Below are 20378 nucleotides of genomic sequence, written 5' to 3'. Positions count from 1 at the left end.
ACTTTGGCCAATATCACTCCCCAGCACTTTCGAATGTTGTTCTAGGTAGAGCAATGTTGTTCTAGGTAAAGAACCCAAGAAGATGACTGAGAATTGCCATTTTTAGAGCAGTTTTAAAACTGAAGAGACAACTCAATTATGACATCATAATCCAGTGGTATAGACTTGGTTGCTATTGTGCTAATGTGGTAATTGCATGTTTTATTTGCAAGTATTCCTGCTTTAACTAAAGATCCCTAAGTGGTTCTTGTCATTCACAACATTTTATTAGAACATTTGCTTTTGTTTTTGAATAGTGACATTTATTTCTTCAAGAATTCTATTAAAACCTCTTGTACTTTATTGATTTTTAGAGAATATGTTGTTGGGTTGTCTTGAATGCTAATCTACTAGATTTACCCAAACACAGATGTCTGGTCATAGATACTCATGATATAAATAATGTTTTGGAACAAATTTGAATTCTTTAGTGCTTATGGAATATTTTAATATTGTTTTTACTGGATTTTTTTCTTTATATCTTTGGTGATAGATTTTACAGTCTTATGGTTATGATTTGCACTTGGAAAATCATGTCGAATTAATTTGTAAACTTTTTTGTAATAAATTTTATGTGACAAGATGCTCTATGTGTTCAAACCTGGATTTATTATTACCAGCAAACATAACCTCCAATGAACCTACTGCAAACTCTTATCAGATTATGCAAGATTCTTTATTTTGAACATTGTTATTCCATTGGATCCAAAACAAAATGCCCATATGCTATTTTTAAAGTTCAAAATGGATAATGATTCTCTAGCTAAAGTTTAAAAAAGAATTTCAAAGCTACATGTGGAAAGAAATATTATATTGCAAACATTGACATCTGAACTACTAGATATAGTCAATCACTCACCAGAGCTCCAGGTATCTATTTTTCCATTGTTATTTATTATACACCTACAATGGGCTAGAAACTGTGGATCCAGAAATAAATAGAAGAGACACAGTGATTGCAATATCCAGAAATTACTTGGAAATCTACTTGGAAGACAAGTTAATGTAATTTATCTTCCCAAGCTAAAGAACCAAGTGTTATATGAGTGAAGAAATAAAGAATAAATGGCATTCTGAAGATGGAATAGATTTACCTCGGCAGGAGAAATAGAAAGTAGGAAGGCCCACTGCCTCTGAGAGCAAATGAGAGAAGTCCAATAGTGTGTGGTCAGGGTTTGCTCTATGACTATTCTTGGCTTCTGTTCAAATTTCTGGTCCCCTTGTTGTGCTATAAAATCTTTCAAAACATCTCATTACTTTAGGGAATTGGGTTCAAAGATTTTCTTTATCTGGTAGTATTTAACCCACTGCCAAAATGTGTTGATTGAAGACATGCATGCTATAATTGTAAACTGCATTATTTTACATTATTTTACTGATTGTTTATAAACTATAATCTTAGTCAATGATATATTTGAATATATGGAAGTCACAAATAATTTTTTATATCAATAATTGTTATTGTCTTCATTCTAAGGAAGTATTTTAGATTTTTTTTGTTGTTGTTTTTATATCAGTACATGGCAAAATTTCTAGAGTCCTGTTTTAAAAGGTTCCAGTTCTACTTATATTAGAGATAATATTTTACATTGATTCATATCTGAAAAATAAAGGCTTTATACAATTTTAGGCTGAGAGTTAGTATCCTCAAATAAAAGGTACAAACACATAAATAACCTTTCTGATATTTAGTGTTGCTCTTAATAAATCCATTAAATGAATGTTGAAATCTTCATGAAACAAAGGTTTGATGTAAAGAAGGGGGATTCTAGGTTTATGGGAGTGATATACTTTTTTACATCTCTCTGAATTCCTCCTGCAGAATATTTAGAATGAAAAATTAAAAACTCATGAACAATTTCTAAACCAAAATTTGGTGACAAGATACTCCCATAACCCTAAAGTTAAAGTGGATAGAGATAAACCTTCCAAAGTCACAAGACCGAAGTGAGATCAGCAATGATACAAGAAGAAACAGAAGGAAGCACTGGGGTAATTGACATATCTAAAACATTCCCAAATCACTCACAGATGTTCACTAGTAAGTTCAGTAGAGCAATTCGAGGATGGTAAGTAAATGCATTGGGGTGGGGTGGGGAGGATTTCTACATTCCAGTATAGCTGAGTACGGGAGGTCCAGGGTTAGAGATCAGTATAATCTGGGTCTTATGAATTCTAGAAACTAACCAAACAAATCTTTTTTTCATAGCAAGTCTTTTTTTTTTTTTTTTTCTGAGGGAAAAAAACAAAAACCTTCCATACTGAGAAATGCATTGTCAATAAATATGAAACAAAAAGAAGGGCCAGATAAACATGAAGGAGAGGAATCAGGTCTCAGAAAGTTATCAGCTATAGTTTTGAAAAAGAGCTTAAAATCATAGATTTAAAAAAGTTTCTGAATCATATCTGCCTTTAATAGTAAAAAAAAGAAAACTAATTTCATATAAAATTCACAATCAAATGTAATTAAACCTTAAAATTAAAAAAATATTTTAAGAATAAAACAAACAAGTAACAAAATAGCATATTTACTGACAGTATCTGTCACAAGGCCATACACCTCAGAAGATGATAAATATTTTAGTTTTCCAATTTCTATTTTCTACTTATCACTACTTCTAATGAATTCAAAAGTCCTTAATGAAATGTTACAGTATATGAAGAATAACATACATCAGAATTAAAGACTTAAAATTAGGATGATAAGTCAGGAAAGAAAAGAATCATTAAACAAACAAAGACTAAACAAGAAGGAATGTATGATCAAATAAGCATTATAGGTAAGGCTGAAAGAGGATCCAGATGTTGTCCTAACTAACTCCATTTCTGCCTTTCTAACTTGTTCTTCTTCTAGATACTTCCCAGTTTATCTCAAATTTTGGGAATATCAAGCCCTTTGATCTTACACCCTATGATGGGAAACAAGGCTGCTCTCTCCCCCTCCTAAACTTGTTATAGTTTAGATGTGAGATGCCCTGTAAACATTCCTGGGTTAATGCAAGAATGTTTGGAGGTAAAAATGATTGGGTTGTGAGAGCTGTAACCTATTCAGTCCATCATAGTATAAAAGGATTGACTGTGTGGTAACTGTAGGCAAGTAGGGCATGGCTGGAGGAGTTGGGTCCCTGCAGATGTGCCCTGGTAGGCTTGTTTTTCCCAGCAGCCCCTTGTCTCTACTTCCTGGCCAGTGGAACAGCTTTCTTCCATCCCACCCTTCCTTCATGATGTTCTGGCTCATCTTGGGCCCAGAGCTAAGGAGTTGGTCCACCATGAATTGAACCTCTGACACTGTGAGCTAAAATGAATCGTTTCTCCTCTAAGTTATTTTGATGGGGTGTTTTGGTCACAGGGATGAAAAGCTGACGAACACAGAGTGGGAGCACTCGTTTCATTACGGGAAACATCCTCAAGCAATAATAATTTCCCGGGTGCCAACAGGTTCTCCTAGAATCAGACCTCAGATAATGATCAACCAGACTACAGTGTGACTGAGGCTCCTTGACTATGCATATTTCTTGCCCCGTGCTTTTGTCCTTCCCCTATGCAATCCTGAAGCTTCTGTCAGGACCCCAAAGACAGGGTTTAGAATGCTGGTTCTCTGTTTCTTCCCATTGTGGCCGCACTAAATACATTCCTTTCTTTCTTCACCACCACTTTTGTCTGTCTGATTGGCCTCTCAAGGTGGTAGATGGCAAAATCTGGGCTACTGGGACTTCCAAAGTCAGGTCTCCAGCCTAGGATTTTTTTAGTACAAATGCCTTTTTTTAACCAGGAGATAAAAGAGAGAAAATTTTAAATATCAAAAACAAAAAAGAGATAAAATTGATCTGAGAAACAGTAACAAGAGGACAGGAAAAGGAGATGACTTAATATATTCATAGTAGGGGTTCTGAAAAGAACAGAACAATCACTAAAAAGAGGACAAAATGCTGAAAACTACAATTCAAGAAAAGTTTCTTGAAATTAAAAAAAAAAAAACTGAAACTGCATAAATTGCCTAAGAGCAATCAAAAAGACATAGTCTGTAAGATAAGCACACTTTAAAGGAAAAAAAAAATCTATTCATTATCCAGGTAAAAATGTCAAATTACTCAAAAGTAAAAGAAAATTAGATTACCAATAAACCATACCGACATAAGACCCTGTGAGTCAAGAGTTCTATATTTAGCCAAGTCCAATTTCAAGTATAAAGACAGACCTTAAACTGCTGTCAACATGTAAGGAGTCAGGGAATGCTGTTCCCATGAGAACTTCCTGAGAAATTTGCAAGAGAATGGGCTTTAGACAATCAAAATAAATACAGATTAATTGACACAGGATTTCTGCTGAGCAGTAAACATATTTACTTAAACTAGTTATAAGGGGTAAAAAAGATACAAAAATTACAAAGTAGGGAAACTAAACTGTAGTGCTGAGAGATGCACATGTGGGTGATACTACTCTAAATCAGGACAGGAAGGTGTGAAATACCACAAAATTCAGGAAAGTCATTACATTTGAAGAGAAATGAAGTTTGGTTTTGGTAGGGACAGATGGATGGGTTTTGGGATGGCTGGCAATGTTTCATTTCTTGATCTGGGTGGTGTTTGCCCTTTGTAGGTAGATGGATGAAGTTAGAGAAGATAATGCTAATTGAGGTTAGCCATTCCCAAAAAACCAAATGCCGAATATTTTCTCTGATATAAGGAGGCTGATTCATAGTGGGGTAAGGAGGGGGAGCATGGGAGGAATAGACGAACTCTAGATAAGGCAGAGGGGTTAGAGGGGAAGGGGGGCATGGGGTAATTAATGATGGTGGAATGTGATGATCATTATTATCCAAAGTACAGGTATGAAGACACAAATTGGTGTGAATATGCTATGTATACAACCAGAGATATGAAAAACTGTGCTCTCTGTGTAATAAGAATTGTAATGCATTCCACTGGCATATATAAGTAAATAAAAAAAGAGTGTCTGCCTTTTAATAGTTAAGCTATGCATTTGTGTTGTGTGATTTTCCCTGTACTATATTACATTTTGCCAATAGAAGTCAATAGAATGGTGTTTACCTTGAATTAGAGGTGGAAGAAAAGGAGAGATACTAGTTAAAAAGCACAAACCTTCTCTTATGAATATTAAAGACCTTGTGTAAAACATGGTGACTATAGTTAATATTCTTAAAATAGAGTTAATAATAGTGCATACTTGAAATTTGCTAAGAGAATAATGTAGACACACACATAAGGGAAAGACTTCAGCCTGTTGAGTCATGTAACCCTAAGATATAATCAGGTTTGCCTGATTCTTCTGCCTCATGATAAAAAGGAAATAATAATTCTTTCTTTTTTTGATTTAAGTTTTTAAATTTGTTTTAATTAGTGATATATGACAGTAGAATGCATTTATGCACTTTGATACATCATACATAAAATGGGATATAATTTCCCATTTTTCTGAGTGTACATGTTGCAGAATCATATTGGTCATGCAGTCACATATATACATACAGTAATAATGTCTGTTTCATTCTACTATCTTTCCTATCCCCACATCCCCTCTCCTTCCCTCCCATAACTTCCTTCTAAGGTGACTCTATTCTTCCCTAGTTCCCCCTGCCTTATTGTGAATTAGCATCTGCATATTAGAGAAAACATTTGGCCTTTGGTTTTGTGGGATTGGTTTATTTTGCTTAGCATGATATTCTCCAACTCCAACCATTTACTGGCAAATGCCATAATTCACTCTTCTTTAAAGCTGAGTAATATTCCATTGAGTATATATACCACATTTTCTTTATCCATTCATCTATTGAGGGACACTTAGGTTGGTTCCATAGTCTAGCTATTGTGAATTGAGCTGCTATAAACATTGACGTGGCTAAATTACTACAGTATGCTGATTTTAAGTCCTTTGGGTATAAACCAAGGAGTGGGATAGCTGGATCATACGGTGATTCCATTCCCAGTTTTCTGAGGAATCTCCTCCATACTGTTTTCCATAATGGTTGAACCAATTTGCAGTTCTACTAGCAATGTATGAGTGCACCATTTTCACCATATCGTTGACAACATTTATTGTTGCCTGTATTTTTGATGATTGCCATTTTGACAGGAGTGAGATGGTTTGCTTTTCTCTAATTGCTAGAGATGTTGAACACGTTTTCATATATTTGTTGATCAATTGTATTTCTTCTTCTGTGAAGTGCTTGTTCATTAGCCCATTTTTTGATTGAGGTATTTGGGTTTTTTTGATGTTAAGTTTTTTGAGTTCTTTATATATCCTAGAGATTAATGCTTTATTGGAGGTGAATGTGGTAAATATTTTTTCCCAAACTGTAGGCTCTCTTCTCACAAAGTAGCAGGATATAAAATCAACACCCATAAATCAAATGCATTCCTATACATCAGCGATGAAACTACTGAAAGAGAAATTAGGAAAACTACTTCATTCACAGCAGCCTCAAAAAACAAAACAAAAAACCCCGGGAATCAATCTAACAAAAGAGGTGAAAGACCTCTGCAATGAAAACTACAGAACACTAAAGAAAGAAATTGAAGAAAATCTCAGAAAATGGAAAGATCTCCCATGCTCCTGGTTAGGCAGAATTAATATTGTCAAAATGGCCATACTACCAAAAGCATTATACAGATTTAATGCAATTCCTATTAAAATCCCAATGACATTCTTCATAGAAATAGAAAAAGTATTCATGTAATTTATTTGGAAAAATAAGAGACCCAGAATAGTTAAAGCAATTCTTAGCAAAAAAAGTGAAGCAGGAGGCATCACAATACCAGACTTTAAACTATACTACAGAGCTATAGTAACAAAAATAGCATGGTATTGGCACCAAAATTGATTTATAGACCAATAGAGGTACAAATAGAGGACAAAGAGGACAAAGAGACAAATCCACAGAAATACGATTATCTCATACTAGACAAGGGTGTCAAAAGCATTCACTGGAGAAAAATTCAACAAATGGTGCTAGTAAAACTGGAAATCTATAGCAAAGTGAAATTAAACCTCTATCTCTTACCCTGCACAAAAATCAACTCAAAGTGGATCAAAGATTTAAGCGCCTAATGGAAGAAAAATATTAGGCCTAAATCTTTACCACATAAGCCTAGTATCTGATTTCCTTAATAAGACTCCTAAAGCGCAAGAAGTAAAATCAAGAATCAATAAATGGGGATGGATTCAAATTAAAAATCTGCTTTTCAGCCAGGGAATAATGATTCTTAAAAGTATTGAAGATTCAAGATAATGACTATAAAGAAAGAGCTGAGCTTGATACTTAGTAGAGAATAGGTGCCTAATGGAAAATTATTTCTCCCATTCCAAAGACAGTGGCCTGTCCTGGCTGCACAGAATATAAATCAAGGAGATAATGGGAGCCAGAGCAGACTTCTGGAGAAGAACTGCCTCAGTAGGTCACTGTATTAGTCAGCTTTTTCCACTGCTTCGACCAAAAGACCTGCCAGTAACAATTACAGGAGGAAAAGTTTATTTTGTGGCTCACAGTTTCAGAGGCCTCAGTCCTTAGATGGCCAATTCCATTGCTTGGGGTCTGAGATGGAGCAGCACATCATGTGGAAGTGTGTGGCACAGGAAAGCATCCTGGGACATCACACCAGGAAGCAGAGAGACTCCCCTCACTATGGACAAAATACATACCCCAGAGGCATGCCCACAATGACCCACCTTCTCCAGCCACTTCCTACCTGCCTACAGTTAACACCCTGTTAATTCCTATCATTGGATTTATGCATTAATTAGGCTCTCATAACCCTAAATTTCACCTCTAAATCTCTTGCCTTGTCTCACACATGAGCTTCTGGCGGATACTTCACATCTATACCATAACAATTGTCTCAAAAACCTCCATAAGTGATTTCCAGAGTAGTATGAGACAGAAATTATTTTTCCTCCCATTCATAAGATGACCTCATACTTGAGTGGTTTTGTTGGCAGCTGCATTAATTACTGTGAAACTTAACGCTATGAAGGGAACCCCCAGAGACTGGCTCTTGGCTGATAATGTAAACTGGGGTTCATGATGGCTATAAGAACATGGCTTGTTACTCTGCTTAAGAAACCCTAATACTTACTAGAACACGCATTTTAAAGATTTCCCCTCTACTGAAACACTATGGTACAATAAACACAACTCAAACAGTGTATTTCAGTACTATATTTAAACCAAGTCATTCAGATGTCCCAGTATAAACTTTTCACAAAGCTGGGTAGGACTGCAACCAAATTCAGAACTCAGACAAGTCTTCTTTGTTTTCTTCCCAAGTCTGAATTGCTTCTAAGTTTTTTTTTTTTTTTTCCATAACCCGAAGGCCATTTTTATTCAAGAGGGCTGCGTGGTTTTCTCAAGCAATTTCTTGGCTAGAAAATTCAACAAAATGGATAAACTTGGGTTTTCTTTTCCCGTTCTATCCCCACACTTCACAAATGTTTTCTGGTAACATGTATAACAAGCAAGAAGCTATTTCAGTTGATTTGGAGGCAGTGCTAATGGTGGGAGCAATTTCTAAGGGCCATGGGCCAAGGACTAAGAATCTTTTTCACTTAGACATCCTTGATCTCTAATACAGCCTAATGTGTAAAATGCTGCTGGGCTGGCTTTCAAACATCTTTCAGAAATGCTAGCAAAAAATCCAGTAGATGCTGGAAAGCCTATATCCTTGTCCTCCCCAGGGACAATTTCAATATTGTTAATTTGTAACTGGTCTGGCTGTGCTAGTTGACAAACAGCCCACTAGAAACATTTTTGTTGACTTTTTAAAAATTCATCTGATGAAGGATGCTCAAGACACTCACACAGATGCAAAACTGGGCAGCCGTGGTCACATTTCCCATCAAACTTTCCTCTGAGGGCCTCAAAGGGCGAGACAGGTATTAAAACACTCCTTTAGAAAGAGGAGAGTCCTCAGTGGAAGAGAATCAGAGAGATCTGGGAAATTACATGAAGAGCTTACGTCCACTTCTCACCTACAAATAGCTTTCAGTAAAGCCATGATTAAACTTATTTCCCTGTTGGTTCTGTGGACAGCTCTCTAGGTAGTAATGTAACGCAGATGCTGTGGGCTGTTCAGTCCTCAATTCTTTCCCAAACTTTTGGAAAGAAGTGTTTCAAACTATTTATTTATATTTTTCTACGACAGCTGGTGGCCTTATAAGTAATATTATTCAGCCATGGTCCAGTTTCTGGGTAATGCTCCACAAGATAAAATTTGACAATTACCAAGATCTGTATGTTTACTTTCTTTTACCCCCTTTTGTTACTGTCTCTTGCCTTCTTCATATGATTCTTAAAGTTAACATTTCAGAAGGAACATTTTCATTTTTCACTCCATTATTCTTAGGACTCAAGCCCTGTGCTTAACCATGTATTAACAATGCAAATTGCTTGTACCAGCCAAACATTCTTAGAAAAAAAAAAAAAAAAAAAAGCAAATCTGAACTTCTGAGCTCAATTCTAGGAAGAAAACAGTTTTTCTAGCTAATGTTAAAAGGTGATTTTCTTCCACTTGACTTTTTGATGAAGAAGAGTCATTTTGAGTTGCTGGTAAGGTTGATTTTTGAACTGAGGACTTAGGTCAACAATATTAAGAAAAGAATTTTTATTGTTTTGCCCCAATGGAAGTCTTCAGTATCTCAGCATACATGCATTGTCTTTTCACTAAAATCTCATGACAGATAACTCCCCCTGCATTGAGTTAATACTGAAGACATGATCTGGATTAGACCACCATTTCCAGACTCAGGCCTATTTTAGAACAAAATCCCAAACACAAAGTATTTTTAAAAAATTCTGTTTGAGAGCAATCGTAGTGTTTTTTTTTTTTTTGTTTGTTTGTTTGTTTGTTTTGTTTTGTTTTTGGTGTGGGGGAACATTTAATTTGTAGAATGCATACTTGAAAATATTCTTGATGTAGTTTTTGAAGATATCAGTATACAGATAGAAGATAGCTTATGGTGACTACTTATTGGGTTAAATCATGTTACAAAATTCAGATAGTTTTTTTTCACCAATATCACCTTTCCCAAAAGGGCTTACGAAAGTTATTGTTATCATTTTTTTTAAGTGGGAAGGGGAAGAAATGGGATGAGAATTTTTACTCTACTTTGTAAAAACTACATTACTGCAAACCAAAGGTTTAAATTCTTCTAAAAAGGTAGACTTTTTTTTTTTTTTTTTTACATACTACTCTCCTGATCAATATTTAACAAAATTGAGAGTGGAATTTTCCTTACTAGCTCTTTACTTCTATTCCGGGAAAGCTTTCATCATCAAGGCATTAGGGTTACTAAGAATTTCACATGGTTGCATGAAGAAAAAAATATTGCCTAGATGATGTGATGACAAAATAATGACAAGCATCTGAGAAAACGCAGATGTGGAAAATGACGTGTGCTTTTTTCCCTTAATCTATTACCATTTTGATCTAGTTGAACATAAGTTTATGATTATGAAATGCTCTACTAATTGTTGTATTCATCTGCTTTTTTATAGTTCTTTAAAAATATCTAGAAATGCATTTATTCATGAAACACTTATTTCTTGCCTCCTTTACCTGAAGACTACGTGAAATTCTGGAATCACATTTGTTTTTTCTTCCAATCAAACATTTAACAATTGAGATGACAGCCAAGAACTAAAAATAGCTATTCTCATTTCTCATTTTGGACCCATGCATTTAAAATTCTCCAAACTAGTAGCTTTTTAAAAAAATATTTATTTTTTAGTTGGACACAATATCTTTATTTTATTTATTTATTTTTATGTGATGCTGAGGATAGAACCTCGGGCCTCACTCACACGTGCTAGGGGAGCACTCTACCACTGAGTCACAACCCCAGCCCAAACTAGTAGCTATTTGAATGGAAAAGTGCAAGATGGGTATTCATTTCCCTAGGGAGGCATGTGAAATTGACACCTACAACAAGCTACTATTGTTTTTGGCATCTAAGCAAGAACCCTCACAAAGTTCCTTGACAAATTTCCATGAAAAGCAAAGTTTACATTGAACTTGTTCTTACTTTCCTTTCTCTAATCCTCTTCTATATTTGATAGTCCCTCTTCTGCATTATTTATTGACTTCATTTATTTATTCCATTCACTCACTCATCAGCTAGTTGCTTTTCAAACAAGAGTATGACAATTTACAATAGAGAAACAAATATCTGAAAGATAGTGACCTTGTTTAAAGCAGGTGTCAATTCTGTTATAAAGATAAGCCATGCCCAGACATAACCAACCAACACAGAAAGAACTTGATCCATGCTATTTAGTGCATGGAGTTGAGAGTTCAGAGAACGTAAAACACCCAACTTCTATTGCAATTGAGAACTGACTGTCTTGAAGTAACCCTTCCTTTCAATTGGAGGTTTTCAACTTTGCAGAATCACTTGATGAGTTGTTTTTGTTTTTGTTTTTGTTTCATCACCGGATATTGAATCCAGGGCACTATACCTCTGAGTTACATTCCTAGATCCCTTTTTTACTTTTTGTTTTGAGACAGGGTCTCACTAAGTTGCTCAGGCTGGTCTTGAACTTGTGATCCTTGTGCCTCAGCCTCCTGAGTATCTGAGATTAAAGGCACATGCCATTGCTCGTGGCTCATCTGCTTGTTTTTTAAATCAAATCAAATTTACTTAGATCAAATATCAGCCCTGTTAAAAAAAATCTTTGGAGCTAGGACCCAGATGTGTTATTATTATATTGGTTATTCCAATATTCAGTCCTGGTTGAGACCCCCTCTTTTAGCTAATTCAGAATATTAAGGGACATTGGCATGCTAAAGGAAATTCCTTGATATTCTTTTAAATCTCATATTACCCAAATCTCAATATCACTTTGCCACATTACTGTGCAGAGGACAAGAAAAAAGGGATGACTTTTGAGAAAATATTCACATACTTCATTCTCTTAACAACAGCAAAAAAAAAAAAAAAAATTAAGCAAACAAGACAACAGCAATAACAACATAACTCTTTTCTAAGTTCTTGAGGTAGAGGATTAAAAATTGTGAAAGAGAAAAAGAGGGGAGAGAGAGAGGGAGGGAGGGAGAGAGAGAGAGAGAGAGAGAGAGAGAGAGAGAGAGAGAGAGAGAGAGAGAGATATTTTGGTAATCCTTGGTGGAATTAGGGGTCATGTGGCAAGAAAGGCATTTCTTCGCTTGTGTATTGTTTGAGAGGTTCTGGGAAGAAATCTGATCATCTGTGGAAGGTGAGATGGGGCAGATCAACGTTGTTGGTTAGATGGGAAAGCCCTGGATATAGGGAATGGAATAGTAGTAGGAGGTCTGATTTGTTTTGACAACAGACCTTTAGTATTTATTCCAATAAGTTTCACAATATTAGATAGTGGCCAAGTTATTCAGTCCTTTTATAGGACCTGTAGAAACAAAACAAAACAAAAGACAAATCATAAATCAGGACTAAGATTCTGAGCTCTAGTGAGATGGGCGGATGGACGGGTGGAGTTAGGGAACTTCAGAAAAGAGCCCCTGAATTTGCTCATGGTTATGAAATTGTGCAATGTGTTGGAATATATCCAAAAGTGTTATTAGCAAATAAAAACTAAATGAAATAAATTTATTTTGAAGTGTTTAGTTTAATTATAGTGACCAAATACACCTTTCCCATGTACATTCTTTATATATTAACATTGGAAACATGAAGAGGAAAGCCCAAATTTACACTTTTTCATTCCTTTATTATTACTTGGGTTACAAATGAATTCTTTGGGTTCCAGATTCCTTACCAGTGAATTGGTGGGTAATATCTATTTCAGAGATCTGGTAAGAATTCGAGAAATAATACACTTGAAGTTCTTAATGATTTCAAGTATATTTATCCTATTTCCTTTGTTGTTAGTGATGCAATTTTTATGGCAGCACAAAATCTTGCAGATGGAGAGGATACAAAAATATTTATATGATGTAAATATACTAATGGTATAAACAAATTCTTAGGAAGGAAATGGAGACTAGGTTGTTCAAGTCTAAATATGGTAGATAGAGTGTTCTGCCACTAATAAACTTGCACAATTTATTAAGGGAAGTTGATTAAGTTTTTCTGATGCCTTTTTAAAAATATAAAACAATGTCTTACTCTAGATTGGGGTGGCAAATTCAAATGCTAGCAAGACCCTCACAGAACTGGGATGGGGTGGTGTTTGGCAAACTCTTCCAGGCATAGTTTCTACTTGTGTCTGGCTGACTGTTCCTATGCTGGCTTGTGGGCTCAGTTGTTGCTAGATTTGATTTTTCAAGAAAAAGGCATATCCATATAAATTTAAAGACTTCCAGTTTTTAAGTGTTGACAACTAATTCCATTTTCTTTCAACATCATGTGCGCCAAACCAAACATATCTGAGTACAGCTTGTGTGCTACCAGTTTGCGACCTTTGGATTTTGAAGGTCTCTCCTACTTCCAATGCTCTGAGTCCAAAAATAATTGTATCCATCTTGCATGAGGTGCTCACCCTAACCTAGAAATTCAATTATACCCACTCCCCCGCCTTTCAGATATGTGGTAATTAATGTTACTTTGTAGGAAATTCTTATGAAAATAGCTTCCTATTCCAAAGTTAAAATTAATTATATTTCCTGTTATACTAAAGCACATAGGCTCAATTTTCTGGATGTTAATTTTATCTTTTTACAACATCTGGTGGCTGATTTCAATTCCCTAGGATCCAACGTTATTTTGTGCCAACTCTTGAGAGGTAGAACTTTAATCAACTTTAACATTTATGAAGTTGAGTGCTTTTTAAAAGTCTTAGAGAAACATAATCTTTCATCCTACCTGTTTTGAATTGAATTGTGTCCTCCAGATTCATCTGTGGAACCCAAACATCCAATGTATTTGGAGATAGGGCCTTGAACAAGGTAATTAAGGTTAAATAAGATTTTATGGGTAGTATCTAATCCACTAAGACTTGTTGTCTACATAAGAAGAGGAAGGAACAGTAGGAGTATGCTATGCACAGAGGAAAGGCCGTATGGAGATAAACAAGAGAACCAGCTGAAAACCAGTAAAAGAAGCCCTGCCATAAACTAAGCTAGTCAGTTACTACCTTGATCTTGGACTTCCAGTTGCTGTGAGAAAAATTAATTCCTGTTGTTTACATCACCCAGTCTGTAGTATTTTGTTACGGCAGCTTGAGTAATACACTATCTGTAACAAGCCTGATGTCTTTGTTACCTGAGGTCTTTGAGCTTTTGGGCTCTTTAAAAATCCTAGTCATTCTCAGAGAAATCCTTCTTTTAGACTCTTCTTTCCATTTGACTTCCTTAGACATCATGGACATTACTATATTTTCGACCAAATGAGTACCCGCTTTGGGAAATATATCAAACTGTCTTTGTGATGGCAGAATACAAAACATTTGGTAACTCACCCATAAAATGTGAGATAGAGGAAACCAATCCTTTTCCCAAGTTTTGTTACTTCTCCTCGCTTGTTAGATGCTCCGGTGAGTCGCACAATGCCTACTTTCTTGAGGCTGGAGAGCCACTTGTATGCATGTTCATCATTTTTTAAAACATCTTCAAAACTTAGAGTAGGTAGCTGGAGCTCTGAACCCCAGTATTGACGTTCTGTGAATTAAGGAAACAAAATCATATGGGATTACATTGGTTTCATATAAGACAGGAACCTTAGAGAAGGGACTAGGTCACTAGAGTTGACCTTCGATGGATCACGGAGATTACTAAATGCTAATTATACCAGAAATGCCTGTCACCAGGTCTTGCTTCCTGGGAGCCATGCCATTCTATGATATGCCTCTTGCTACAACTGTGTCTGGCACATAATCAGTATTCAGCATAATCCATTTATTGAGGGAATGTTGTTTAACTATGTTCTTAGAAATTCCCTCCAGTATACTGCTTAGAAGTGATTCTGAGACACTGTGAGTGTTAATAGCTAAGTTCTATTTCTTAACTCCAGATGGATGATAAAATCAAAATGGTGGACTAGAACAGTGTATGCTTATTATGTTAGGAGGGTAGGTACAGTCCTTTCTTTCTCTTATTTCACCTGATTAAAAGCTATAAGACTGTCTCTGGGATCATGTTGTTCTTTGGAGTCAGTGAGAGTTGGTCATAGTGAAGGAAAGATGAAGGTGTGTTCCTGGGAGGCATAGATGGCTTTGGAGGTGATATTCAGGATATAAAAGTCAAATGCCTTTCCTTAACCCTCTCCTTCCTGATGATTAATACTTATCAAAATGTTGATCTGAGAAAACATAATGAAAAACAAATGTAAACAGTATTTGATTTGCAAACTAGGCTTTGCCAAAGGAAATGGAGCACTGAGGAAATATAATTTTTTCCAGGGGAAACAACTCAGATACTAACAACTGATTCAGGAAGGACCAAATGTTAGCTAATCCATTTCATTTCTTCCTTTCTTGGGAAGGAAATTGCCTTAGAAAGGCAAACCTTCCTAACAAGTGATAGAATGAGAACATATGATCTCAATATTATCCTAGGCAGCACTCCCTTTTCTAACTAAGGAATATACCACATTATGGAAACCAACCCCAGAGCCCTCAGTTTAAGAATGGAGAATGGGTCAGTGCCACTTGTACTTGTGAATTATAAATCATTTTCTCTTTGGTGTCATCATAGCTGGCTCTTCAGAAATAGGAGTTCTTTTAGGAATCAGTAGCTTCAGTAGTGCAAAGATATGGGCAGCTATTGAGCCACTTCTTCTTGTTCTTCTACCAGCTAGCTGCATGAGGACGTTTGCAGGAGTGAGTAGGTGAGTTTATTCAGGAAGTCCAAATTAAGTGATTAATGCATATATTGCCAATGTTTCTAGGTTGTTAATCATGAAAGCTTGCATAATGAACTAGAGTTTTCAAGATCTAAATTCCAAACTAAGCTTACCTGGCAGATGCATTAATTCAGATGCATTAATTCTCTTTAGTATTGAAGAGATTCTAAAGGCTCAAGTGACTTACTATATCATCTTAGCAAGTCAAATAAATATCTAGTTACTGTTTCCTAATTTTTCACTTTAACTCTTTACTCTCAGTGGGACTAACCAAAATAGTAACCAAGTCACCTTGCCAAAGGAAAGCATGGGCTATGTTGCATTAGACCAGAGAAGGTTGGATGAGGCAATAGAAACCATGAGGTATGGAGGTTTCAGGATAATTATCTTAATTGTTTTTTTTTTTTTTTTTGAGAGTAGGATGGCATCTCTTGAGCATATTAGCTACCCAATAATTATTTGTTCACTTATCTTTTCAATAAACCCAACATTTTACCATGTCACAATCAACTATGGATAGGCAGTAGGTTTTAAGGAGCTCACAGTCTATAGGAGAATCAGACATGGAAGCTAACAATTAAAACACAGTATGACCAGTAGAGGTAGAGGAAGGAGTTCAGGGGAAAGGAGGAGGGAAAGAAAAGAGAGCCACTGAGGATTTAAATTGATCAGATTATATTGTTATGCTGTGTGTATATATGAGAATGTAAGAACAGATACCACCATTATAACTTACCAACAAAAATATATAAATAAAAAACACAATAGGATAGATACCATAGTTGATGAATGTTTAAGAGGTATCAGGTCTTCTGATCTTTATCTAAAATTCTCTCTATAATGCCAACTATTCTTTTACATGCATGACGTTACTCAGGTCTGTTCCTTCATGCCTCAAGTATTTCTTCTTCTAAAGTCAAACAGAGTTGGCTTTATATGAAAGAGACTCTGTTCAAAGGAGGAATCTACTTGGCTTTGTTTTGAATATTAAATTATGTATCTGTTTGCTTTACCACTCCCATTTACTCATTGCATTTTAAGCCCTACATTGTAATACCTGATGTCAATCAAAAAGGTCTGCAAAAAGAAGATGATAAATGTCATGTGTATTACATATTGACTGCCTGTCTAGGAAGGTCATTTGGTTTCTAGCTAGGAGAAAATTTTCCTGGGGCAAATATCAGTGTTATGGGAGTAGATAACCAGTCACCATCTTCCTTCTAAAGTTAATTTCTATACAGACTATATTCAGAAACGTAAAAGAAAATGTGAGAACATTTTTACCTTAGTGAGTCTCAGAAGAAAATTAGGGATCCACATAGTACTAGAGCTGGATGAATGTTAGAGAATCATTTGGCATTTTCATACTGGCTTTAGATTTTCCATCACCATTAGTTTTTATCAGTGGGTAAAAATTTGCCTAAACTACCACTGAGAATTTTTCTAGTATTCTGGCACGGTGCTAATCTGTGCAAATACATGTTTTCCATTCTTATGCCAACCTGTTGGATGGGATTAGCTACTGCCTGTATGTGTATCTATAACAAATGCATCGTCTTTATCACCAAGGTTTTGTAACTTATTAACAAAAATTTACTATAATTTTTAGAAAACACATTTTTTTGCTATTGTAAGTCAGTCTAGACAGACTGGTATAGATTACAGTGATGTTCATTAGAACTTTCTGAATTCATGGAATTCTATTATCTGCACCATCCAGTGCCATAGCTATTAGCAACCAATGGCTGTTGAGACTTGATATCCAGATCATGAAATTGAAAAACTAATTTTTACCTTATTAAATTTTAATTAATTTAAATTTAAATTGCCACATATAACTGGTGACATATAGGCATGGGCAGAACTTGGAAGTCCTAATACGGGTTTTATTAATTGTTCTTCCTCTTACTAGCAAGTTTTTTGGCTCTTCTCTTTGTTTCAGATTTTTAATTTGTAAATCAGGGACAATTATATTTATCTTGTAGGTCTTTTTGTGACCATGCAATGAGATTATGCAAGGCGTCTAACATAGTGCCTGGCACAGAGTAGACCCATAATAACAATAAAAATACTTAATATTTGCTGAATACTTTCTAAGAGTAATCCCAGTGATACAAGTATTACAAACATGTTTTTTTTTTTTTAGCTCCACAACAAATACATGGGGAGGATGCTTTCAGAATTTTCATGCTATAACGAAGGAACTAGATGTCCAAGGCACATAGCTAATGATTTGCAGAGCTGGTCAAATCCAGGTGACAGGTCCCCAGGTCCGTAATTTCAAAAATTGTACATAAACACTTGATACCTTGAAGTGCTGTCATCATAGGCATTTTTGAATCCTATGTCTAAATGTCCATAGCTTGTCCTATCTTTATAAAGGAAGTCTACTAGGTAATACAGAAAGTAGGGCAAGTTAAATGAGGAACACTTTGTCTGAACTTGTTTGAGCATGGGCATTTAACGTTAAACCTTGGCTCCCCGTCAGAATTTTAAATGCAGAGAAAACATTAGGAATAGGGCTCATTGCACAACCCTGCAACAACATCACTATTTACCTTTTGTGAAATGAGCCAAAGCTTTGCACATTTAAAAATCAGCTAAGTTAGCTTCTTTAATTCATGCCAATATATTTCACTGATGCATTCCTTTTTGGTTTTATTTAAGGCCAGTATCACCTTTCAGTGAGTTTCAGTGACTGTGTGATAGTAAGATATAATAAACAGAGATTTAAAAGTTTTTTCACAAGATCTAATTGTTTTTAAAACTTTTGAGTTTGTGTTATGACTTATTTGTATATTTTAGAAAACTCTGTTTAAGTAACATACTATATATATTTATGGCATGTTTTCTTCTTTTCTTAAGAATATACTTTTTATAACACCTTTGCAAGAATTTTTATTTATATATGAGTTATTTTTTCCATTATAAAATAATGCATACACACAAAAGTCCACTATTTTTAATTTTAGCAATATGGAAAGATTTAGATTCTTGTAATAAATGTTACTCTTTAGATACGTAAAATTAAGCATATTCACATATCAGAGGCTCTGGAAAGAAACAAGCCTGTCAATAAAATATACAGCACAGTCCACATTATAAATAACCTACAGCTTTCAAAATGTTAATGTAAAGAATACAGTTGCAATAGTATTTAAGTTCTGTAGAACTTCTAATGTTTTTAACCATAGCTCTCATTTTGGAATGCCCTTGCAGGAGCTTTGCAGAAATCAGAAACCAAGGGACATAGCCCATCACAGAACCTATTACTGAATATGAACCACTCAAACATTGTGTTATACTAAATGTGACTTTCAGAGATAGTCCTGTGACTAGCCAGTTTCCAAATTCATCATGCTCTCTTGAATATAAAACACCAATTTTCAGAGAGAAGTAGTAGTACTCTATTTCATTAACTCTAGCGGGAAAATTATTCTGTGATATCTGCACACAATATTAAAACTTTAACCTTGAAAGAGTAATTTAAGAAAATTTTCCTGTTTCCTACCAATTGCAAAACCTAACTATCAGGGGAGCCAAAAGAAAATACATCTGACTAGAGTAAATCGTTTGTCAAGAGAATACATTAAAAACAAATTTAAGTTTCACGCTTGGGTCTGAATACATGAACTGAATGGAAAATGACGGCATATTTAAGGTATGAACCACCCTTCCTAATTTAACTTATGGTCTTACTAATAAATACTTCCTTGAACATGTGCTTCACACATCATAAAATTTATGAACAGGCTACATACTGGCTTTCAAGGAACCATTTGTACAGGTTTCCTTCTGAGGGTTAAGCACCACATTCCAGGGGCCTGAGTTATGTTTCAAAAAGGAAAAGACACAAAGAAGTTATTTAGCTAAAAATTTATGAGCACAGCATGTTAGTTTGCAATGTGTTATTTCAGGAGTTTAGGACCTTCTGTCTACCTGCACTGAATTCAGCTTCTGGCTCTGAAATGGCATCAAGAGCATCAGCCCATCTTGTACTATCTTTTCTAGGAATACTTTGGAAGGGCCCTACCAAAACCAAAGTCTGACTGCTATTAGAGAAAAGGCACATGAAAGGAAGGAAATAGGGCGTTGATTCTCTTTTCCAGCACTATTTGAGAGATTGCTTTCTTTTGGATATTCTTTCACCTTGTGTTCAGGGAACTCTTATTAAGTGTCTTTCAAGATTCTGGCTACTTGTCGTCTCTTAGGTTGAGGTATTCCTGAGAGGAGGATTCAAAGATGAATAATTCATTAAAGAGTTATCCCTGGGAGCACTAATAAGAGATGGGGATGCAAGAGAGTAGAAAGCCTGTGGAAAGAGTTTCAGTGAGTGGGTTATGGCTTTTGGCAATGAGTTCAGCACTGTGGGACCTTATAGAGTGACTGTAGAATTATACTCTAGGGGTGTCCCAGCTATGGTGCAAGGAGATGCAGAGACCCAAACACCCACTCTTCACTCCTGGGTCTTTGTGGTCTTCCCTATGTGCAAGCTGAGCATGCTCCCCCAAACAGGGAAGGCAAGTGGCAGTTTTGCAGTTGGAAGGTGCTGG

The 20378-nt window shown here is 35.6% G+C and overlaps 1 protein-coding gene across 1 annotated transcript in view; it reads right to left on the bottom strand.

The window, feature by feature from the left end:
- Bbox1 (gamma-butyrobetaine hydroxylase 1) overlaps window positions 1-20378 on the bottom strand; it is a 51822-nt gene that overhangs the window by 19041 nt on the left and 12403 nt on the right. Inside the window, exon 3 of the mRNA XM_076844282.2 lies at window positions 14444-14642. Within this exon, the coding sequence (XP_076700397.1) occupies window positions 14444-14642 (199 nt within the window). The remainder of the gene's footprint in view (window positions 1-14443; window positions 14643-20378) is intronic.

This window comes from Callospermophilus lateralis, chromosome 2 (genome assembly GCF_048772815.1).
Source record: "Callospermophilus lateralis isolate mCalLat2 chromosome 2, mCalLat2.hap1, whole genome shotgun sequence".
Taxonomy (NCBI): Eukaryota; Metazoa; Chordata; class Mammalia; order Rodentia; family Sciuridae; genus Callospermophilus; species Callospermophilus lateralis.
This window is presented reverse-complemented; position numbering and strand designations above follow the sequence as displayed.